Source organism: Ahaetulla prasina, chromosome 18 (assembly GCF_028640845.1).
Source record: "Ahaetulla prasina isolate Xishuangbanna chromosome 18, ASM2864084v1, whole genome shotgun sequence".
Classification (NCBI taxonomy): domain Eukaryota; kingdom Metazoa; phylum Chordata; class Lepidosauria; order Squamata; family Colubridae; genus Ahaetulla; species Ahaetulla prasina.
The window spans coordinates 2,145,589-2,164,799 of record NC_080556.1 but is presented as its reverse complement, the minus strand read 5'-3'; the positions used below and the strand labels follow the sequence as shown (position 1 = coordinate 2,164,799).

Here is a 19,211-nt window from a genome sequence, read left to right as displayed (position 1 = left end):
GGTCAATGGTAGAGAGTTTTTGGTTAAAGCTTTGGGGATTTTGAGAAGAGACCACAGAGTCAGGTAGTGTGTTCCAATAAAAATGTAATGTCCTTCCTGTCAAAGACTACTTCAGCTTTAATTGCAATAATACAAGGGCAACCAATAGATTTAAACTTAATGTAAACCGCTCTAATCTAGATTGCAGAAAATATGACTTCTGCAACAGAATCATCAGTGCTTGGAATACCTTACCTGACTCTGTGGTCTCTTCCCATAATCCTAAAAGCTTTAACCAAAAACTTTCTACTATTGACCTCACCCCATTCCTAAGAGGACCATAAGGGGCGTGCATAAGCGCACAAACGTGCCTACTGTTCCTGTCCTATTGTTTTTCTTTTCTCCTTCCTATATATGTTTATATGTGTATATATTATATAATCTTTTTGTATGACGTTGTGACAAAATAAATAAAATAAAAAAAACTCTGTTACAAAAGTCATATTTTCTGCAATCAAGATTGAAACGGTTAACATTGAGTTTAAATCTATTGTTTGCTCTTGTATTGTTTTGATTGAAGCTGAAGTAGTCTTCAACAGGAAGGACATTGCAATAGATGATTCTATGAGTTAAAACACAGGTCCTGTCGAAGGCGGCGGAGTTCTAAGTTTTCTAAATTCAAGATTTCAAGTCTGGTGGCATAAGGTATTTTGATTCGCCCCCAACTTGGCGCCGTCTGCAAATTTGATGAGTTCCCCTTGGAAGGGGAAGAGGATGAGCCCAATCTCTCTCTTTCAAAAGTCACAATTTGCTGTCAGCAAGAGGAAGCAATTGAAAGGAGAAAAGACGGAAGGGAAACTTCAATTTTTTTTTCTCTTAGTCAGCCGAATTCAGCCTTCTGGGACTCTTCATCCGTCCCATCCCGTCGTCCTTGTTGCACCCCAGCCAAGTGAGATATTTGACTCCAGAAATCTGGTCGGGATCTGGTCTTTTTTTTTCTCTCCAAGGAGGTAAGTGGTCATTTGGAGGGTCTCTGATTCAATTTCAAGGATGTTCCCACCCCCCTCCAACAACGTGGGCCCTTTTAGGCCCTCTTCTGTTGGGACAATCCTGCTTGTTGGAAGAGATGGTTGTTGCCACGGAGGTCCCCTCCGTTTGAAAGCGGTTGAGGTCCTCCTGGATTCCCTGCCCCGCAAGATCCAGGTTTCTCAACCTTTTAAACAGATTTAACAGAGTTGGAAGAAGGGACTTGGTGAGGTCATCGAGTCCTTTGATAGCCTGAAGAGGGGTGGATTTCAAATGTTTGAATGTTCAAAGGCCCAGAGCATTTTAGCTTCTTCTGTTTCTGTTTGTTTCGGGGTCCCACCAGTTCTTCTTCTTCTTCTTCTTCTTCTTCTTCTTCTTCTTCTTCTTCTTCTTCTTCTTCTTCTTCTTCTTCTTCTTCTTCTTCTTCTTCTTCTTCTTCTTCTTCTTCTTCTTCTTCTTCTTCTTCTTCTCCTTCTCCTCCTCCTCCTCCTCTTCTTCTTATCATCATCATCATCATCATCATCACAAGAACTAAGGTTGGAAAAACTCTGTAGTAAGTGTATGTCTCCTTTTGCTTAGTGGAACATAGCAGAATAAGAGCTGGAAGGCACCTTGGAGGTCTTCTAATCCAATCTTCTGGTTAAGCAGGAAATCCTTTCATACAGAATGACAGAATAACGGAATGACAGAATGACAGAATAGAATGATAGAAGGACAGAATAACAAAATGAGAGAATGACAAAATAACAGAATAACAGAATGATAGAATGGTAGAATAACAGAATAATAGAATAACAGAATGACAAAATGACAAAATAATAGAATGACGGAATAATACAACGGCAAATTGACAGAGTGTCTGAATGACAGGCCGAACGACAGAATAACAACGTGGGGAGGGACCTCGGAGGTCATCTAGGCCAACCCCCTGCTCAGGCAGGAGACACCCCCACCCCCCACCCCCGACCCATTCCAGACCAACAGGGCTTTATTTTCTAGCCTTCTTCCTTACGTTTCGTAACTCAGAAAGCGGCTTGTCCAGAAAATTAAATCGCCCGGCGTTGCAAACGGGAGGCCTTGAAAAACGGTTTTCTGTCGCTCGCTGCGTGTGAGAAGCTCCTGGGAGGTGGGCAATTCCCCCCTTCCCTCCCCAAGGAGAAAAAAATTGGGGGTGGGGAGGAGGAGGAGGCAGAAATGAGGGTCTATCACCCACTTCTTTGCTCACGGCTGCAGAGTCAACATGGCGAGCCACCTGTGGTTTGCAGCGGCTGCCCTGATCCTGTTGTCGGAGGTCGCTGTTTCCCAGCAAAACATCTGCCAAGCATCCAACGGCAGAGACGGGTACCCGGGGGCCCCTGGTCGGAACGGCAGAGCGGGCCAAAAAGGAGACATGGGTGCCCCAGGTAATTAAAAACCACGCCCTTCGACTCTACTCCAGCAGGGGGGGCTGGACTAGAGCACCTCTGAGGGTCCCTTCCACACCCTCTTATTTTTTTTTTCCTCTCTCTCTCTCTCTCTCTCTCTTCTTTCCTTACCAGGGTTGGGGACACGGAGCAGCGGAATCCGGGGGCCGAAAGGCGAACCTGGGGAGCCCGGTCTTTCGGGAGAACCAGGAAGCCAAGGTGTCCGAGGTCTGGATGGACCCCCGGGCCCTCCTGGAGAAATGGGGGACAGGGGCCCGAAAGGCCAAGTCGGAAACTTTCAGGATCAGCCCAAGACCGCCTTCTCGGCTTCTCGCAAGAATCCTTCTCCGGGCCTGTCCCCCAAAACTGTAGTTTTCGACCACAGCATCACAAACCAGGATAACGCCTACAGTACCCAGACTGGGAAATTTACCTGTAGGGTCCCAGGGTATTATTATTTCGCGTTTCAGGTGGTCTCCAAAGGCAGCTTGTGTCTGGATTTGATGCACCAGGACAATGCGGTGGCCACCTTCTGCGACCAGAGCCAGGGTCTCCTGCAGGTCAACTCGGGGGGCAGCGTCCTCAACCTGGCTCCAGGAGACCAGGTGTGGCTGGACAGCAACCTGCCAGGTGTGGCCAATGTCTACAGCGGGACGGAGGCCGACAGTGTCTTCAGCGGCTTCCTCTTGTTCCCCACCAAGGCTTGATCGAGCTGCGGGTTTTGTTGTTGTTGCTGTTGCTGTTGTTGCTTTTTTTTTTGCAATGCTTTGCTTGCCTACGCTCCCCCTGCGAGGGAGGCCACCCACCCGATCGAGTTGCAGGTCCTTCTTGCTGCCAAATAAAGTATTCTCACGGTCAAAAATCCAAAAGCTGTTTTTGCGGCGTGTAAATTCGCTTCGGTGGGCTTCCCCGCACGGATTTCAGAAGTTCCTTAAGGGGGTGAGAGTGGGGAGGGGGAAGGGGGGGTGGTAAACGCACTCACAAGATTATTGTCCCCGTCGCACATTTTAATTCTTTTGGGTTTTGCTTGTTGGGGTTTGTGAGGAAGAAAGAAAGAAAGAAAGAGAGAGAGAGAGAGAGAAGAGGGAGGGAGGGAGGGAGAAAAAGAGAGGGAGGGAGGGAGGAAAAATGGTGAGGGTGAGTGAGGGAGGGAGGGAGGGAGGGAGGAAAGAAGACAGAAAGACAAAGAAAGAGAAAAAGAAATAGAGAGAGAGAGAGAGAGAGAGAGAAGATGGAGGGAGGGAGGGAAGAAGGGAGGGAGAAAAAGGGAGGGAGGGAGGAAAGAAACAGAAAGACAAAGAAAGAGAAAAAGAAAGAAAAAGAAAGAAAGGAAGGAAGGAAGAAAGGAAGGACAGAGGGAGGGAGGAAAAATAGAAGGAGGAAGGAGGAAAGAAACAGAAAGACAAAGAAAGAAAAAGAAAGAAAGGAAGGAAGGAAGGAAGGAAGGACAGAGGGAGGGAGGAAAAATAGAAGGAGGGAAGGAGGCAGGGAGGCAGGGAGGCAGGGAGGCAGGGAGGGAGGGAGGAAGGAAGGAAAGAAGAAGGGAAGGACATAATAACAAAGGAATGAAGGAAAGAACGAAAGAACGAAAGACAGAAAGAAGGGAGGATTCTAAAACCCATACACCTGTTCAGTGGTCTATACTGGTATCCTTCAACACTGAATTAAAAAAAAACCGAATTCTCCTAAAGCTAATTCTTGGTCCAAACAAACAATGACTTTGCCTCTGCAAATATCCCTCTGCAACCGTAGAGATATACTGCCTTGGAACAGGGAGGCTCTACAGAGCTGCTGTAAGTGTGAAGACCAGTCATAAGTCCCTTTCTTTAGCACGGTCGTAACTTCGCACCGTTTAGATGAACAGTCGTTAAGTGGAGAAACACTTCCAATGAATGAGTACACAGTTACTGTCTGGAAGAGAGTAATATTGTTCTTTTGATAATATTATGTTTTTGAGTTAAGACGCTTCATTCAGATGCCGTTCGAAGATACGACGGCGGTGAAGAAAGGAACTTACGGCCATTCTTTGAAGACTGATAAATTTTCCCGAGAAGGAAAAAGGTTGGGAAGCCTTGGATTAAGTGACACCCGGATCTCTTCCAACCCTACCTACCAAAGATTTTATAATCTAATTTGAATTCCTCCACAGGGTTAGACTAAATGACCACCAAGGTCCCTTACTCTCTACCAGTCTCATTTCCTATGAAATGACCCCAAAGTAGGTTTTTTTTGGGCGGTGGGGTGGGGAATGACTCCTCCCCCACGTCCCTTCCATCCTTACCATCCCAGCTCTTATAACCCAATTCGAAATCCTGCAGGGGGTGAGACTGGATGACCTCTAAGGTCCCTTACGCTCTATCAGTCTTACATTCTTTGAAATGACACTAAAGTAGATTTAGGGCGGGATGAAACCTCCCCAGGTCCCTTCCATCCTTACCATCACGGATTTTATAACCCAATTCGAAATCCTGCGTGGGGTTAGACTGAATGACCTCCAAGGTCCCTTCCAACTCTTGTTATTCTGTTCAATGTAGATAATTTCTCTAATAGAAAAAAAATTTTTAAACCAGCCCTCTCGGCAAGATCGGAGAATATCACCCATCAGGCCTATAATAATCACTCCGGAATAGTCTTATATTAAAATAATTAAATAATCAAACCTGACCTAGAAGCACCGGCCGTATTACAGATTGCTTTAATTATATTAATCTCTGACTAATCAATGAAACCCTTTGCCTTCTGGAGTAATGGCGGCTTCGTCGCTGGAGGCTTTTTTTTAAAAAACAAAGATCGGGCAATTGTCTAGCCTGGGATGATAGAAGTATAAGGTCTCCTGCCTTGAACCAGGGGGTTGGACTAGAAGGCCTCTGAGGTCCCTTCCAGCCCTGTGATTCTATGTCATTCCGTTCCTCCTTGTGGGGCCAAGACATCCTCTGCCGTCTTCTGCGTGAGCAGGGGGTTGGACTAGATGACCGCCAAGGTCCCTTCAAACTCTGTTACTCTTTCCCCCTTCTTCTAGTCTTCTAGTCCAACCCTCTGCTCATGCAGGAGACCCTAGATGATATCAATCAATCAATCAATCAATCAATCAATCAATCAACCAGAAGAGCTGGAAGAGACCTTGGAGATCTTCTAGTCCAACCCTCTGCTTAAGCAGAGACCCTAGATGATATCAATCAATCAATCAACCAACCAATCAATCAATCAATCAAGTAGGAGACCCTAGATCATTTCAATCAATCAATCAATCAATCAATCAACCAGAAGAGCTGGAAGAGACCTTGGAGATCTTCTAGTCCAACCCTCTGCTTAAGCAGAGACCCTAGATGATATCAATCAACCAATCAATCAAGTAGGAGAGCCTAGATCATTTCAATCAATCAATCAATCAATCAATCAATCAATTAATGAGAATAGAGCTGGAAGGGGCCTTGGAGGTCTTCTAGTCCAACCCTCTGCTTAAGCAGAGACCCTAGATGATATCAATCAATCAATCAATCAATCAATCAATCAATCAATTTATGAGAATAGAGCTGGAAGGGACCTCAGAGGTCTTCTAGTCCAACCCCCCCAGCTCAGGCAAGGAGACCTTATACCTTCACAACAACCCTAGGAGGTAGGCCCCTTGGTGAGAATTTTCATAGCCGACTCGAGACTTTCAGCTAAATCTCTGCCGCTCTGGTGCCTCCCTGAGCGAGGGGAGATTGAAAATATCTGGTTACAAGGCAGGAAAAGCCTGGGTGCTGAGCTTTTAGACAAGCAGAAAACGGAGTGGACTAGTTCCTTATTTTTCTTGTTTTGGGACTATCAACTTCCTTGTCAAATCTGATGATGTGGCAAGGCAATTCTTCTGCCCTGAACTAGCCGGCGACTCGTTAATTCCCGTTGCCTGCAGACCGGCTAGGATCCCACGGAGTCTCCGAGGGGTAAGAGACCCCACCCACAATTTATTTTCTTTCTTTCTTTCTTTTTCTTTCTTTCTTTCTTTCTTTCTTTCTTTCTCTTTCCTTCCTTCCTTCCTTCCTTGCTTCCTTCTCTCTTTCTCTTTCTGTTTCTTCCCTTCTTTCTTACTTTCTTTCCTTCCTTTCTCTCTCTCTTACTTTCTTTCTTTCCTTCTTTCCTTCCTTCTTTCATTTTTTCTCTTTTTCTTTCTTTCCTTCCTTCCTTCCTTCCTTCCTTCTTTCTCTCTCTCTCTCTCTCTTTCTCTCTCTTTTTTTCTTTCTTCCAAGGTTCAGGAAATCAATCCTTCGCTCCAGGAAAGGCGCAGCATTGGGTTCCTCTGAAAAAAAACCCAGGGGAGCCCAGCAGAATTTGGGAAAGGAGCGATTGGCAGATCAACCGGGAAATGAATTTATTCTTAACGTATTCTGGAGATTTATAACCGCCCTGAGAGGCAGAAGATTTGAGCTTTGGGGAAGGAAAAAATCAGGTTGCCTCCATCTCTGGTGTCTTGTTAGAAGGATGGAGTTGAAAGGAAAGGCTGCGTGGAGGGAGAAGGAAAACACCTTTGTGCGAAGAAGTGAATTGTTTGTCCATGTCCCTTCCCTTCCCTTCCTTCTTCCTCCTTTCCTTTCCTTTCCTTTCCTTCTATCTTCCTTCCCTTCTCTTCTTCTATTTTCCTTTCCTTTCCACTTTCTTTCCCTTCCCTTCCTTCCCTTCCCTCTTCTTCCTTCCCTTCCCTTCCCTTTCCTTCTATCTTCCTTCCCTTCCCTTCTATCTTCCCTCCCTTCTTTTGTCTATTTTCCTTCCTTCCTTCCTTCCTTCTCTTCTTCTATTTTCCTTCCTTCCCTCTTCTTCCTTCCTTCTTTCCTTCCTTCCTTCCTTCCCTTCCTTCCTTCTATCTTCCTTCCTTCCTTCTATCTTCCCTCCCTTCTCTTCGTCTATTTTCCTTCCTTCCTTCCTTCTTCTGTTTTCCTTCCTTCCCTCTTCTTCCTTCCTTTTCACTTCCTTCTTTCCTTCCTTCCTTCCTTCTATCTTCCTTCCTTCCTTCTTCTATTTTCCTTCCTTCCTTCCTTCTTCCTTCCTTCCTTCTCTTCTTCTATTTTCCTTCCTTCCTTCCTTCCTTCCTTCTATCTTCCTTCCTTCCTTCTTCTATTTTCCTTCCTTCCTTCCATCTTCCTTCCTTCCTTCTTCTATTTTCCTTCCTTCCCTCTTCTTCCTTTCCATTCCTTTCCTTCCTTTCTCTCTCTCTTACTTTCTTTCTTTCCTTCTTTCCTTCCTTCTTTCATTTTTTCTCTTTTTCTTTCTTTCCTTCCTTCCTTCCTTCCTTCCTTCTTTCTCTCTCTCTCTCTCTTTCTCTCTCTTTTTTTCTTTCTTCCAAGGTTCAGGAAATCAATCCTTCGCTCCAGGAAAGGCGCAGCATTGGGTTCCTCTGAAAAAAAACCCAGGGGAGCCCAGCAGAATTTGGGAAAGGAGCGATTGGCAGATCAACCGGGAAATGAATTTATTCTTAACGTATTCTGGAGATTTATAACCGCCCTGAGAGGCAGAAGATTTGAGCTTTGGGGAAGGAAAAAATCAGGTTGCCTCCATCTCTGGTGTCTTGTTAGAAGGATGGAGTTGAAAGGAAAGGCTGCGTGGAGGGAGAAGGAAAACACCTTTGTGCGAAGAAGTGAATTGTTTGTCCATGTCCCTTCCCTTCCCTTCCTTCTTCCTCCTTTCCTTTCCTTTCCTTCCCTTCCTTTCCTTTCCTTTCCTTCTATCTTCCTTCCCTTCTCTTCTTCTATTTTCCTTTCCTTTCCACTTTCTTTCCCTTCCCTTCCTTTCCTTCCCTCTTCTTCCTTCCCTTCCCTTCCCTTTCCTTCCCTCTTCTTCCTTCCTTCCTTCTATCTTCCTCCCTTCTTTTGTCTATTTTCCTTTCCTTTCCTTTCCTTCTTCTATTTTCCTTCCCTTCCCTCTTCTTCCTTTCCTTTCCACTTCCCTTCTTTCCCTTCCCTTCCCTTCCCTTCTATCTTCCTTCCTTTCCCTTCTATCTTCCCTCCCTTCTCTTCGTCTATTTTCCTTTCCTTTCCTTTCCTTCTTCTGTTTTCCTTTCCTTCCCTCTTCTTCCTTTCCTTTTCACTTCCCTTCTTTTCCTTCCCTTCCCTTCCCTTCTATCTTCCTTCCCTTCCCTTCTTCTATTTTCCTTTCCTTCCCTTCCCGCTTCTTCCTTTCCTTTCCTTCTCTTCTTCTATTTTCCTTTCCTTTCCTTCCCTTCCCTTCCCTTCCCTTCTATCTTCCTTCCCTTCCCTTCTTCTATTTTCCTTTCCTTCCCTTCCATCTTCCTTCCCTTCCCTTCTTCTATTTTCCTTTCCTTCCCTCTTCTTTTCCTTTCCATTCCTTTCTTTCCTTTCTCTTCCCTTCTCCTCCTCCTCTTATTATTATTAGAAACTTCTTAACCGACCCCAGTCAACTTTCCTTGTCTAATGTTTCTCGACCTTAGCAATCCTAAGGCATGTAGACACCAACGCCCGGGATTCTATGGCCAGCATGCTAGCTAAGGAATTCTGGGACTTGCTGGCTGGGGAATTCTGGGAGTCGAAGTCCACATGTCTTAACATTGCCAGGTTTGCAAACCACGGCTCGATTCAATCTCCCCGCAGGAGGGACAGGAGATCGGTGAGGATGTTGGTTTGGGCCTTCCTCCTTTTGATCCTGGGAGATCTCACCTGGGCTGCAGACCCCCCAAATTATTGCTATGGGGCACCGGGTCTCCCCGGAGTTCCAGGACCCCCTGGGAAAGATGGCCGAGATGGACAGAGGGGACCCAAAGGAGAACCAGGTTAGTAACAATCTGGGTGACTCTTGACGGTTGCGTTTTCAAATCTCTGCCACTTCGTTACGGCCATTTATTATTATTGTGTATGCTCGAAAGAAATTAAGGGGGAAAATAGGAGGGACGGAAGTGACGTCATTCAGATCAAGAAACCCCAAAACCAATATCTAAGGGGCTGCCCCAAAGAAGAGGGAGGGGGGGGCTCCACCTGTTCTCCAAAGCACCTGAAGGCAGGACGAGAAGCAACGGATGGAAACCAACCAAGGAGAGAAGCAACCTAGAAAAAAGGAGGAATTTCCTGACAGTGAGGACCATTAACCAGTGGAACAGTTTGCCACTAGAGGTTGTAGGTGCTCCATCACTGGAGATTTTTAAGAAGAGATCCCTCCCAGCTTTAGTCTGATTGATTGATTGAAATGGTATAGGTAGGGTCTCCTGCTTAAGCTGGGGATTGCACTAGAAGACCTTCAAGGGCCCTTCCAGCTCTCTTCTGATTGATTGATTGATTGATTGATTGATTGATTGAAATGGTCTAGGGTCTCCTGCCTGAGCAGGGGGTTGGACTAGAAGACCTCCAAGGTCCCTTCCAGCTCCCTTATTCTGTATGGTTGTACGTTGAAGTCCTACTTCGTTGATGCTGCTCTCCTGCTTCTAACCCACCTTCACTCCGATCCGTAGGTCCTCCAGCCGTCCCTGGAAGCCACGGGCCCAAGGGCGAGCCAGGTTCTCCAGGTCTTCCTGGTCTGCCCGGTAAAAGTGGACCTCGGGGTGCTCCCGGAAGCTTAGGAGACGCCGGTCCCAAAGGCGAACGAGGGGAATCCGGAGACCCCGGCGGCCACAAGCTCATGTACCAATCCGCCTTCACCGTCAAGCGCCAGACCCACGAGCACCCGGTGAAGAACACGCCGGTCATCTTCCACGGCAACGTCACCAACACCTACCACGATTACGACACGGCCACGGGGAAGTTCACCTGCCGTATCCCCGGCGTCTACTACTTCGTCTTCCACACTTCCTTGACGTCCAACCTCTGCGTCAACCTGTACCGCAACCGGGAACGGGTGGTCAGCTTCTGCGACCACCTGTCCAACCCCAAGCAAGTCAGCTCGGGTGGGGTCTTGCTTCAGTTGCAAGCCGGCCACCAGGTCTGGTTGGCGGTCAACGATTACAACGGTATGGTCGGCGTGGCCGGAGCCGACAGCGTCTTCTCCGGCTTCCTGCTGTTTCCGGATTAACCTTCTCCAGAAGTTGGGTCTTTTGAGTTTGCCTGCGAACTTGACTTCTTCTGATTCTCCCCTCGCTGTCCTTTCGTTCAAGGTTTCTCCTGCCTTCACGCCGATTTTAAAAATAAATAAATAAAGAATATGCCATGGCGTTTGGTTTCTTGGTTCACCATCGTTTACAGCAGGAGGCGTCTCGAAAGTGCAAAGTTTAAGATGGGTGGACTTCAGTTTTCCAGAATTCCCTAACTATACTGCCTGGGGGATACTGGGAGTTGAAGTGTACCCCTTTTAAAAAAGTTGTCAAAGAGAATGCCCCAGGGAATTCTGGGAGTTGAAGTCCACCCATCTTAAAAGGTTGCTAAAACAATGGCTGGGGGATTCTTGGAATTAAAGTCCACCCATTTTTAAAAGTTGCCAGGAGAATGGCTGGGAAATTCTGGGAGTTGAAGTATACCCATCTTAAAAGGTTGCTAAAACAATGGCTGGGGGATTCTGGGAATTGAAGTCCACTCATCTTAAAGGTTTGATGAAAGAATGGTTGGGGAATTCTGGGAGTTGAAATTCATCTATTTTAAAAAGTTGCCAAGAAAAATGACCAGAGAATTCTGGGAGTTGAATTCTACCCATCTAAAAAGGTTTGATGAAAGAATGGCTGGGGGATTCTGGGAGTTGAAGTCCACTCATCTTAAAGGTTGCTAAAACAATGGCTGGGGGATTCTGGGAGTTGAAGTGTACCCCTTTTAAAAAAGTTGTCAAAGAGAATGCCCAGGGAGAATTCTGGGAGTTGAAGTCCACCCATCTTAAAAGGTTGCTAAAACAATGGCTGGGGGATTCTGGGAATTGAAGTCCACCCATTTTTAAAAGTTGCCAAGAGAATGGCTGGGGATTTCTGGGAGTTGAAATTCATCTATTTTAAAAAGTTGCCAAGAAAAATGACCAGAGAATTCTGGGAGTTGAATTCTACCCATCTAAAAAGGTTTGATGAAAGAATGGCTGGGGGATTCTGGGAGTTGAAGTCCACTCATCTTAAAAGGTTTCCAAGAGAATGGCCGAGGAATTCTGGGAGTTGGAGTCCATCAATCTCAAGAGTTTCTAAAAGGATGGCTGGGGGATTCTGGGAGTTGAAGTCCACCCCTCTTAAAAAGTTACCAAAATTGAGACACAGTGGTTTAGGGCCTTAAATTATATAAATATACAGTATATAGCAGGGGTCTTGAAGTCCACAAGTCTTAAAGGGACCAAGGTTGGAGACCCTTGCTATATACGATATATGAATAAATGAGCCACCTGGATGACCTGGATGATTTGAGGATAAGCCATTCAAAAATTGAACCCCAAGTTCTCTCTTCTGCGTTCAGCCCCCCCCCCCTTAAGAGGTACCAGATTTTGCACCTCAATCAATAAAGAATTCTTGACTGAATTGGGGTTTATTAACTTTGGTTTAGAGTTGAATAACACAGACGCTCCATCAGCCAATCAAGCAATCCAACCTTTATTAGTGCCAGAGACCGGCGTAAGAGTGGAATGCAAAAAAAAATCTCTAATGTTAAAAGCTAAAAATAAATAGAATACACAACATTAAAAATATTTTTTAAAAAAAATTATACACACACAGACACAATCTATATCATCCAGATCTGTCTGTCTGTCTATCTATCATCTCTCTATCTTTCTATCTAATTATCTGTCTAGATCTCTATCCCTTTCTCTCTCTATCCTCTCTCTCTATTGTCGCTATCATCCGTCTGTCCATCCATCCATCCATCCATCCATCCATCCATCCATCCATCTATCTATCATCTATCTATCTAATCTATCTATATCTCTATCCCTTTCGCTTTCATCTTTATCATCTCTATTGTCTGTCTATCTATCTATCTATCTATCTATCTATCTATCTATCTATCTATCTATCTATCTATCTATCTATCTATCTATCTTCTCTCTCTCTTTATCATCTCTCTATCTCTATCGTCTCTCTCTCTCTCTCTAATTATCTATCTATATCTCTATCCCTTTCTATCATCTCTCTCATCTCTCTCTCTCATCTCTATCGTCTGTCTGTCTGTCTGTCTGTCTGTCTATCTATCTATCTATCTATCTATCTATCTATCTATCTATCTATCTATCTATCACCTATCCTTCCTTTCTTCCCTTTCTTTTTTCTCTCCCTTTCTCTCCTTCTCTCCATTTTTCTCCCTTTCTTTCTCCCTCTCCCTCTTCTTTCTCTTTTCTTTCCTTTCTCTTTCCTTTCTTTTCACTTTCTCTCCCCTTCTTTCTCTCTCTCTCTCTCTCTCCCCCTCCCTCTCCTTTCTTTCTCTCCAACTATTTTGCAATTGTCGCATTCCGCACCCCTCTCCCCGCTCATGCTTCGCCTGACCGGAACCCTTTGCACACCCAGCAAAATTAAGAACTCCTATGAGATGGCCAAGCCACGGGTTCCAGATTGCGAAACGCTTCCTCTTCCCCCTGCCCCTAAATTCCCATCCCACGGAGCCAGAGAAGAGGAAGGGGGGAAAAAAAAGATAGAGAGAGAGAATAAGACCCCAAACCACAAAAACCACCAGGAACCCAACATTTTTCGTCCTTTTATTTTTTCTTGCAGAAGTAGCAGAAAAGACCCCACCACCCATGGAAAAGATGGATGTGAAACTGCTGTCGCTGCAGATGTAGGGTCCGGGAAGGGGAGGGGGTCACCCCACAGAAAGGAGAAGTTTTCAGCCAGTTTCCTTGTTGTGGCCACACACAACGAGGAGGGAGGGGTGTGTTTGTGCCAGCAGCCCGAAATCCAGAGGTGTGTGTGTGTATGTGTGTGTCTTTGCACATGCGTGTCCCATCCATCGCTTTTGACGGTACCGGACGGACAGACGACGTGTATCAGCTTAGCCCTTGCTAGCTTGAAGGGGTAACAAGACCTGCCAGGTAAGAAAATGGATTTTTGGGAGATCTTTTTACTGTGAAGATCCACCCATTTGCAAAGATGTGTGTCTGTGTGTGTGGTTGTCATTGGTGAATCGTAGATTTTTGGAGTCCATAAAAGGAGTCACCAGGTTGACCCAAAGGAGTTGTTGCACCCCAAAAAACAATTGGACTTTCTTGGTTTCTCTCTCCTCCCCATCTTGGAAAAATTTCTCTGCTCCTCAGGCGAGAATCTTCTTTAATTCTTGGATCGGAATTGAAACACTTCCTTTTTTAAAAAAAAAAACCCCACATTCTTTTTTATTCATTGATACCTTTTAAAATAAACTTTATAAATCAAACGCGTTTTGCGTTTTAGTGGATGCCAAAGAGAATAGTAGGAAGGTTAGGGGAGGGAAAAGGGAAGGGAAAAAATATAGGAATAAGGGGGGGAAAAAAGAAAGAATAGCATTTGACTCCCTTTGGTGCAGTAGAACCTCAGCTTTTTTACTTTTAAATAATAATATCAGCTAGCCGTTTCTAGTAATGATGAACCCATCTCATAAAACCCAAAATCAAAGTTTTACTTTTCTTCTCACCTTGGCAGTACAAAGTCAAGGAGTGACTGGACTAGATGATAGATAGATAGATAGATAGATAGATAGATAGATAGATAGATAGATAGATAGATGATAGATAGATAAATAGATACATAGATAGATAGATAGATAGATGATAGACAGATAATAGATAGATAAATAGATAGATAGATATAGATAGATAGATAGATAGATAGATAGATAGATAGATGATAGATAGATAGATGATAGATATAGATAGATAGATAGATAGATAGATAATAGATAGATAGATAGATGATAGATAGATAGATGATAGATAGATGATAGATAGATAGATGATAGATAGATAGATAGATAGATAAATAGAGAGATAGATAGATAGATAGATAGATAGATAGATAGATAGATAGATAGATAGATAGATAGATAGATAGATAGATAGATGATCTATCATCTCCCACTATTTTGCAAGTAGAAAACAAAAATAAGAAAACCAAGAAAATTTAATTGTCTTTTTTTTGGGAGGGGGGGGAGATCACCTTTGGGAAATCCGCGCTTTGCATGATGGAGCGCCTCTGTTGATCTGGAAAAGTTATTTTTGAACTGAGTGTGGATTGCTTAGGTTTTGTGCATCTTTTTATTCCTCTCTGTTTTGGACTTCGGACTGGTTGTTGACACGAATATATTTTTAAAATTAGTTTAAAATTAGGGGGGAAACGGTGGAGTTGACTCCAGATATTTGGGGTATAAAAACCTTTGGGGCTTTTAAAAGATTGGACAGCCATTTGTCTGAGATGCGATAGGATCTCCCGCTTGGGCAGGGGGTTGGACTAGAAGACCTCCAAGGTCCCTTCCAGCTTTCTTCTGATTGATTGAGTCACTGATTGATTGATTGATTGATTAATTGATTGATTGATATGGTCTAGGGTCTCCCACTTGAGCAGCGGGTTGGGCTAGAAGACCTCCAAGGTCCAACTCTTGTTACTCTGTTAACCTGATTTCAACGTCCTATCTACTCTAAAGGGGCTCAGGGGCTAGGACGTTGAGTTTGTCGATCGAAAGACGGGCAGCTCGGCGGTTCGAATCCCTAGTGCTGCCGTGTAACGGGGTGAGCTCCCGTGACTTGTCCCAGCTTCTGCCAACCTAGCAGTTCGAAAGCAGGTAAAAAATGCAAGTAGAAAAATAGGGACCACCTTTGGTGAGAAGGGAACAGCGTTCCGTGCGCCTTTGGCGTTGAGTCATGCCGGCCACATGACCACGGAGACGTCTTCGGACAGCGCTGGCTCTTCGGCTTTGAAACGGAGATGAGCAGCGCCCCCTAGAGTCAGGAACGAGTAGCACATATGTGCGAGGGGAACCTTTTTACCTTTACCTTATCTATTCTCTACCCATCTTAAAAGCTCCTGAGATTGAGAAAAACTTGCACCCCATCCAGACCGGTGGCCTTCAACACCCAGCATTCCCCGGCCAGGATGGCCGTGGCATTGCTGGGAATTCTGGGAGTTGAAGTCCTTTGTCGGGGAGCTACCAAGGGCGGGGGTTTTCTTGGCGAAGTTTCCTCGCCCGCTTTCTGTGCCCATCCAGGATGTTCGGTGCCAAGCTGTTGGTCGGGGTGTTGATGGTCTGCCTGCCCGCAGCATGGTTGGCACGAGCCAGCAGCTGCCAAGGCCCCACACTCATCCCTGGGACCCCCGGTATGCCAGGAGCTCCGGGGCCCAACGGCCAGGATGGCGTTGACGGGAACAAAGGAGAACGAGGTAAGGTAAAAGAACCACCATGGACCTTATTTTTTTGGCCGGCAGGAGGGGGGGCAGACCCCAGCTTCTAAGGCAGAGGAAGGGCAAAGGTCGGGAGGGAGCTTGGGTCATCTAGACCACCCCTCTACCTTGGAGAAGGTCTACTGCAACAGAAGCAACCCCCCCCCACCCCGAGCCCCGAAGATTAACAATCTCTCCGCTTCTATGCCTTCACAAACCTTTCTCCTTCGTCACCCCAAAGTTTTATTGAATCGTGAGGACTGGGCTTAAGTCTCAGGGCTGGAGGGGCTTAGGAGTGGGGGGAGGGGTAAGGGTGGGGTGGGGGGGCTGGACCGAGCAAATCGCCCCTGCAGGAGCTGCGTTGGCACGAGCATAATTAGCATTAGGGTCCGTGTAGCCCCAGTAATTGCAGACGGATGCGAAGGAGAAGGATGGAGATGGAGAAGGGAAAGATGGAAAAGGAGAGGGAGAGAAGGAGGAGAATCAGTTCTTCCTTCCTTCCTTCCCTTCATCCATCCATCCATCCTTCCTTCCTTCCTTCAATTTCTTTTTCTATTTTCCTTCTTTGCTCTGACCTTCCTTCCTTTCCTTCTTTCAATTTCTTTTTCTATTCTTCTATACTCTGATCTTCCTTCCTTCCTTCCTTTAATTTTTCAATTTCTTTCTCTATTTTCCTTCTCTCTGACCTCCCTCCCTCCCTCCCTCCCTCCCTTCCTTCCTTCAATTTCTTTTTCTATTCTTCTATACTCTGATCTTCCTTCCTTCCTTTAATTTTTCAATTTCTTTCTCTATTTTCCTTCTTTGCTCTGACCTTCCTTCCTTCCTTCCTTCCTTCCTTCTTTTTCTATTCTTCTATACTCTGATCTTCCTTCCTTCCTTCCTTCCTACCTTCCTTCAATTTCTTTTTCTATTTTCCTTCTTTGCTCTGACCTTCCTTCCTTCCTTCCTTCCTTCCTTCCTTCCCTCCCTCTCTGAACTTGATGGTTTTCTTGTAGACATTTCATTACCCAACTAGGTAATATCATCAGTGATCCATCCATCCATCCATCCATCCATCCTTTCTTCCTTCCTTCCTTCCTTTCTCCCCTCCCCTCTTTTGTCTCTGTCTCTCTTCCTTCCTTCCTTTCCTTTCCTTCCTTTTCCTTCCTCTACCTTCCTTCCTTTTCCTTTTCTCCCTTTTCCTTCCTCCCTTTCCTTCTTTCCTTCCTTCCTTCCTTCAATTTCTTTTTCTATCCTTCTATACTCTGACTTTTCCTCCCTCCCTTTTGAGACACAACCACGACAAACTCCAACACTACTTTCTCCCAAGCTCACAGCCACACAATCTTGCACCCCTGGCCGCTCAGCAACCTCTCCTTCCCTTGAGCTTCTTCAGAACCAGGGAGAATCTCCTCTGCGACGCTTTCTCCAAGTACATTTTTGCCCGGGACTCAGGTTCCTCTTATCTCTCCACTTCTACCTCGGCTGCGGCTCTTCCTCCCGTTCCAAATCAAGTCGATTCTCACACTCAACCCCTAACAGTTCTCCATTCCTCTTCCCCGCCCCCTAATTTGCACCCACAACAACAACCCTGCAAGGTAGGAGCCCCGCAGGTTCCACCGTGACGTTTCCCCGTTTGTTGTCTTCGCCGCCGCACCGTCTTTTTTGTTGTTTGCTCTTTTCTTAGGTCCACCTGGAAGAGTCGAAGATTACCGAGACGCCGGCGAACCGGGTGAACCCGGCATGCCAGGTTTCCCAGGGAAATTTGGTCCCAGGGGACCCACGGGTGCCAAAGGTCCTCCCGGGCCTCTTGGTGCCCCAGGCCTGAAAGGCGAATCCGGGGACGCCAAAGCCTCTCACCGATCCGCCTTCTCGGCTACGCGGGGGGCCACCTTTGTCCCCCGTCGGTCTCAGCCGGTTCGCTTCGACCGAGTCATCACCAACGTGGGCAACCACTACAACAACCGCTACGGCCAGTTCACCTGCCAGATCCCGGGGATCTACTACTTCTCCTACCACGCCACCTCTCGCGGCAACCTGTGCCTGCACCTGAAGAAGGGCCGAGGCAGCGCCAGCGCGGAGAACATGGTGACCTTCTGCGACTACGTTGTGAACACCTTTCAAGTGACGACTGGCGGGGTGGTCCTCCGAGTGGCCCAGGGGGAGATGGTGTGGCTGGAGCCCACGGAGAAGAACTCGCTGCTGGGGGGCATCGAAGGCGCCGACAGCATTTTCTCCGGGTTCCTGCTCTTCCCCGAAGCGAACGTCTGAACGACGTTTACCTCCGTCTCCGACGCGGACCCCCCCCCTCTCCCCGAAAGTTTGACGCTGGTGGCTTACGAGTTGCAACCCTCCCCCCTCCGTCTCCTTCCTCCTGCTCAGCCCCCTCTTTGCGTTCACCCCCAACCCTCAAATTTTTTTTGCACCCACCAACCTTCGAGATTTTTGCAAATGAATCAATAAACCGTCATTGAGAAAAAAGTTTTGCAGGATTCGTGGGTGGGATTTGAACTGGGGTTTCAGCTCCTGGCGGCTCCCCTCGGGGAAGACGGGGTGGGTGGGTTTAGGTAGCGGAGGTGTGAGAAAGGCTTTTTTTTGGTGGGGGGATGTCCTTGACACTAATCCTCCACTGTTTGGTTAGTGACCGTTTGGCGGCACTGGGGGAAAAGGGGCTTTTTTCCCCACACTTATGACCGTTGTATCATCGTCCCCCACATGACTTACATTTGGACGCTTGGCCGCTGGTTCGTAGTTATGACGGCGGCATCACTCCCTGAACAAATTCCTCGCTTAGCAACGTAAATTCTCGGCTGGAAGGATGGTATCCTTTGTAAGTTTTACAAAATAAAATAAAAATACAGGCGAAGCAAAAGTTAAAAGCGAGAGCAACGTACAAGACCGTCCTGGACGTACGACCACAACTGAGCCCTGAAGTCGCTTCAAACGGTCATTAAACGGACCGTTGCAAGTGGAGAATTTTACCTGGATCTTCTGCCCAGCATTCGGGTGAGCCCCGATGCAGCCAGCAGAGGGCGCTAGACGCTCAAGGATTGGCATCGAGACCTTAACGGGAGATTGCAGGAGAGTCAGCAAAGAAGACCCCCGCCTCACTCCCCCCCCTCGCTTTATGAAAAGGGGGCTTTGTGGAGACTGGAGGCGCCTGGCTGGTGGGGAGGGAGGGAGGGAGATTGAGTTACCCCCCAAAACGCTTGTCCAGACTGGAGGCAGTTTGGCTTGGCCCTCTGCAGGCCCAGGAGTCTGCAGCTGCCCCCTGCCCACGCCAGCCCCCCACCCCATATCAGCTGGGCCTGAAAAAAATTCTAGAAGGGAAATGAAAAGAGAAGAAAGGTGAAATTGAAGGAAGAAAAGAAGGCAGGAAGAGGGGAGGGAGGGAGGGAGGGAGAGAAAAGGGAAGGAAGGAGGGAGGGAGGGAGAGAAGGAAGGAAATGGGAAGAAGGGAGGGTGAGTATAAGGAAGGGAAAGAAAAAGGGAGGGAGAGAAGGAAGGAAAAGGGAAGGAAGGAGGGAGGAAGGAATGAAGGGAGAGGAAAGAGAGAGAGGGAGGGGGAAGTAAGGGAGCGAGGGAGAAAAGAGAAAGGAAGGAGGGAGAGA

The 19,211-nt window shown here is 46.6% G+C and overlaps 3 protein-coding genes across 5 annotated transcripts; all 3 read left to right on the top strand.

The window, feature by feature from the left end:
- Positions 1-785: 785 nt before the first annotated feature.
- LOC131187010 (complement C1q subcomponent subunit A-like) lies at positions 786-3,173 on the top strand. 2 transcript variants are annotated; one of them, XM_058161073.1, is made up of 3 exons: positions 786-989; positions 2,239-2,408; positions 2,544-3,172. In XM_058161073.1, the coding sequence occupies exons 2-3, from the start codon at positions 2,246-2,248 to the stop codon at positions 3,113-3,115; spliced, it is 735 nt and encodes a 244-aa protein (XP_058017056.1). In that variant the 5' UTR covers positions 786-989; positions 2,239-2,245; the 3' UTR covers positions 3,116-3,172. The 2 variants fall into 2 exon arrangements, with proteins under 2 accessions (XP_058017056.1, XP_058017058.1); XM_058161075.1 differs by lacking the exon at positions 786-989 and adding an exon at positions 1,994-2,131 and having other exon boundaries at positions 2,544-3,173.
- A 3,003-nt stretch (positions 3,174-6,176) lies between these two features.
- On the top strand, positions 6,177-10,530 carry C1QC (complement C1q C chain). The gene is made up of 3 exons (XM_058161433.1): positions 6,177-6,334; positions 8,990-9,168; positions 9,841-10,530. Exons 2-3 carry the CDS (start codon positions 9,012-9,014, stop codon positions 10,395-10,397), a joined length of 714 nt encoding a protein of 237 aa, XP_058017416.1. The 5' UTR covers positions 6,177-6,334; positions 8,990-9,011; the 3' UTR covers positions 10,398-10,530.
- A 2,615-nt stretch (positions 10,531-13,145) lies between these two features.
- LOC131187173 (complement C1q subcomponent subunit B-like) lies at positions 13,146-17,944 on the top strand. Of its 2 annotated transcripts, none has more exons than XM_058161398.1 (3): positions 13,146-13,307; positions 15,449-15,621; positions 17,288-17,944. In XM_058161398.1, exons 2-3 carry the CDS (start codon positions 15,450-15,452, stop codon positions 17,869-17,871), a joined length of 756 nt encoding a protein of 251 aa, XP_058017381.1. In that variant the 5' UTR covers positions 13,146-13,307; position 15,449; the 3' UTR covers positions 17,872-17,944. The 2 variants fall into 2 exon arrangements, with proteins under 2 accessions (XP_058017381.1, XP_058017382.1); XM_058161399.1 differs by lacking the exon at positions 13,146-13,307 and adding an exon at positions 14,868-15,025.
- Positions 17,945-19,211: the final 1,267 nt, after the last annotated feature.

Excerpts from the sequence above, each read along its gene's own strand:
- LOC131187173 (XM_058161398.1), top strand. The coding sequence starts at position 15,450 with ATGTTCGGTGCCAAGCTGTTGGTCGGGGTGTTGATGGTCTGCCTGCCC. Across the intron at positions 15,622-17,287 it reads CGGGAACAAAGGAGAACGAG|GTCCACCTGGAAGAGTCGAA; the intron begins GTAAGGTAAAAG and ends CTCTTTTCTTAG.
- C1QC (XM_058161433.1), top strand. The coding sequence starts at position 9,012 with ATGTTGGTTTGGGCCTTCCTCCTTTTGATCCTGGGAGATCTCACCTGG. Across the intron at positions 9,169-9,840 it reads GGGACCCAAAGGAGAACCAG|GTCCTCCAGCCGTCCCTGGA; the intron begins GTTAGTAACAAT and ends TCCGATCCGTAG.
- LOC131187010 (XM_058161075.1), top strand. The coding sequence starts at position 2,246 with ATGGCGAGCCACCTGTGGTTTGCAGCGGCTGCCCTGATCCTGTTGTCG. Across the intron at positions 2,409-2,543 it reads AGGAGACATGGGTGCCCCAG|GGTTGGGGACACGGAGCAGC; the intron begins GTAATTAAAAAC and ends TTTCCTTACCAG.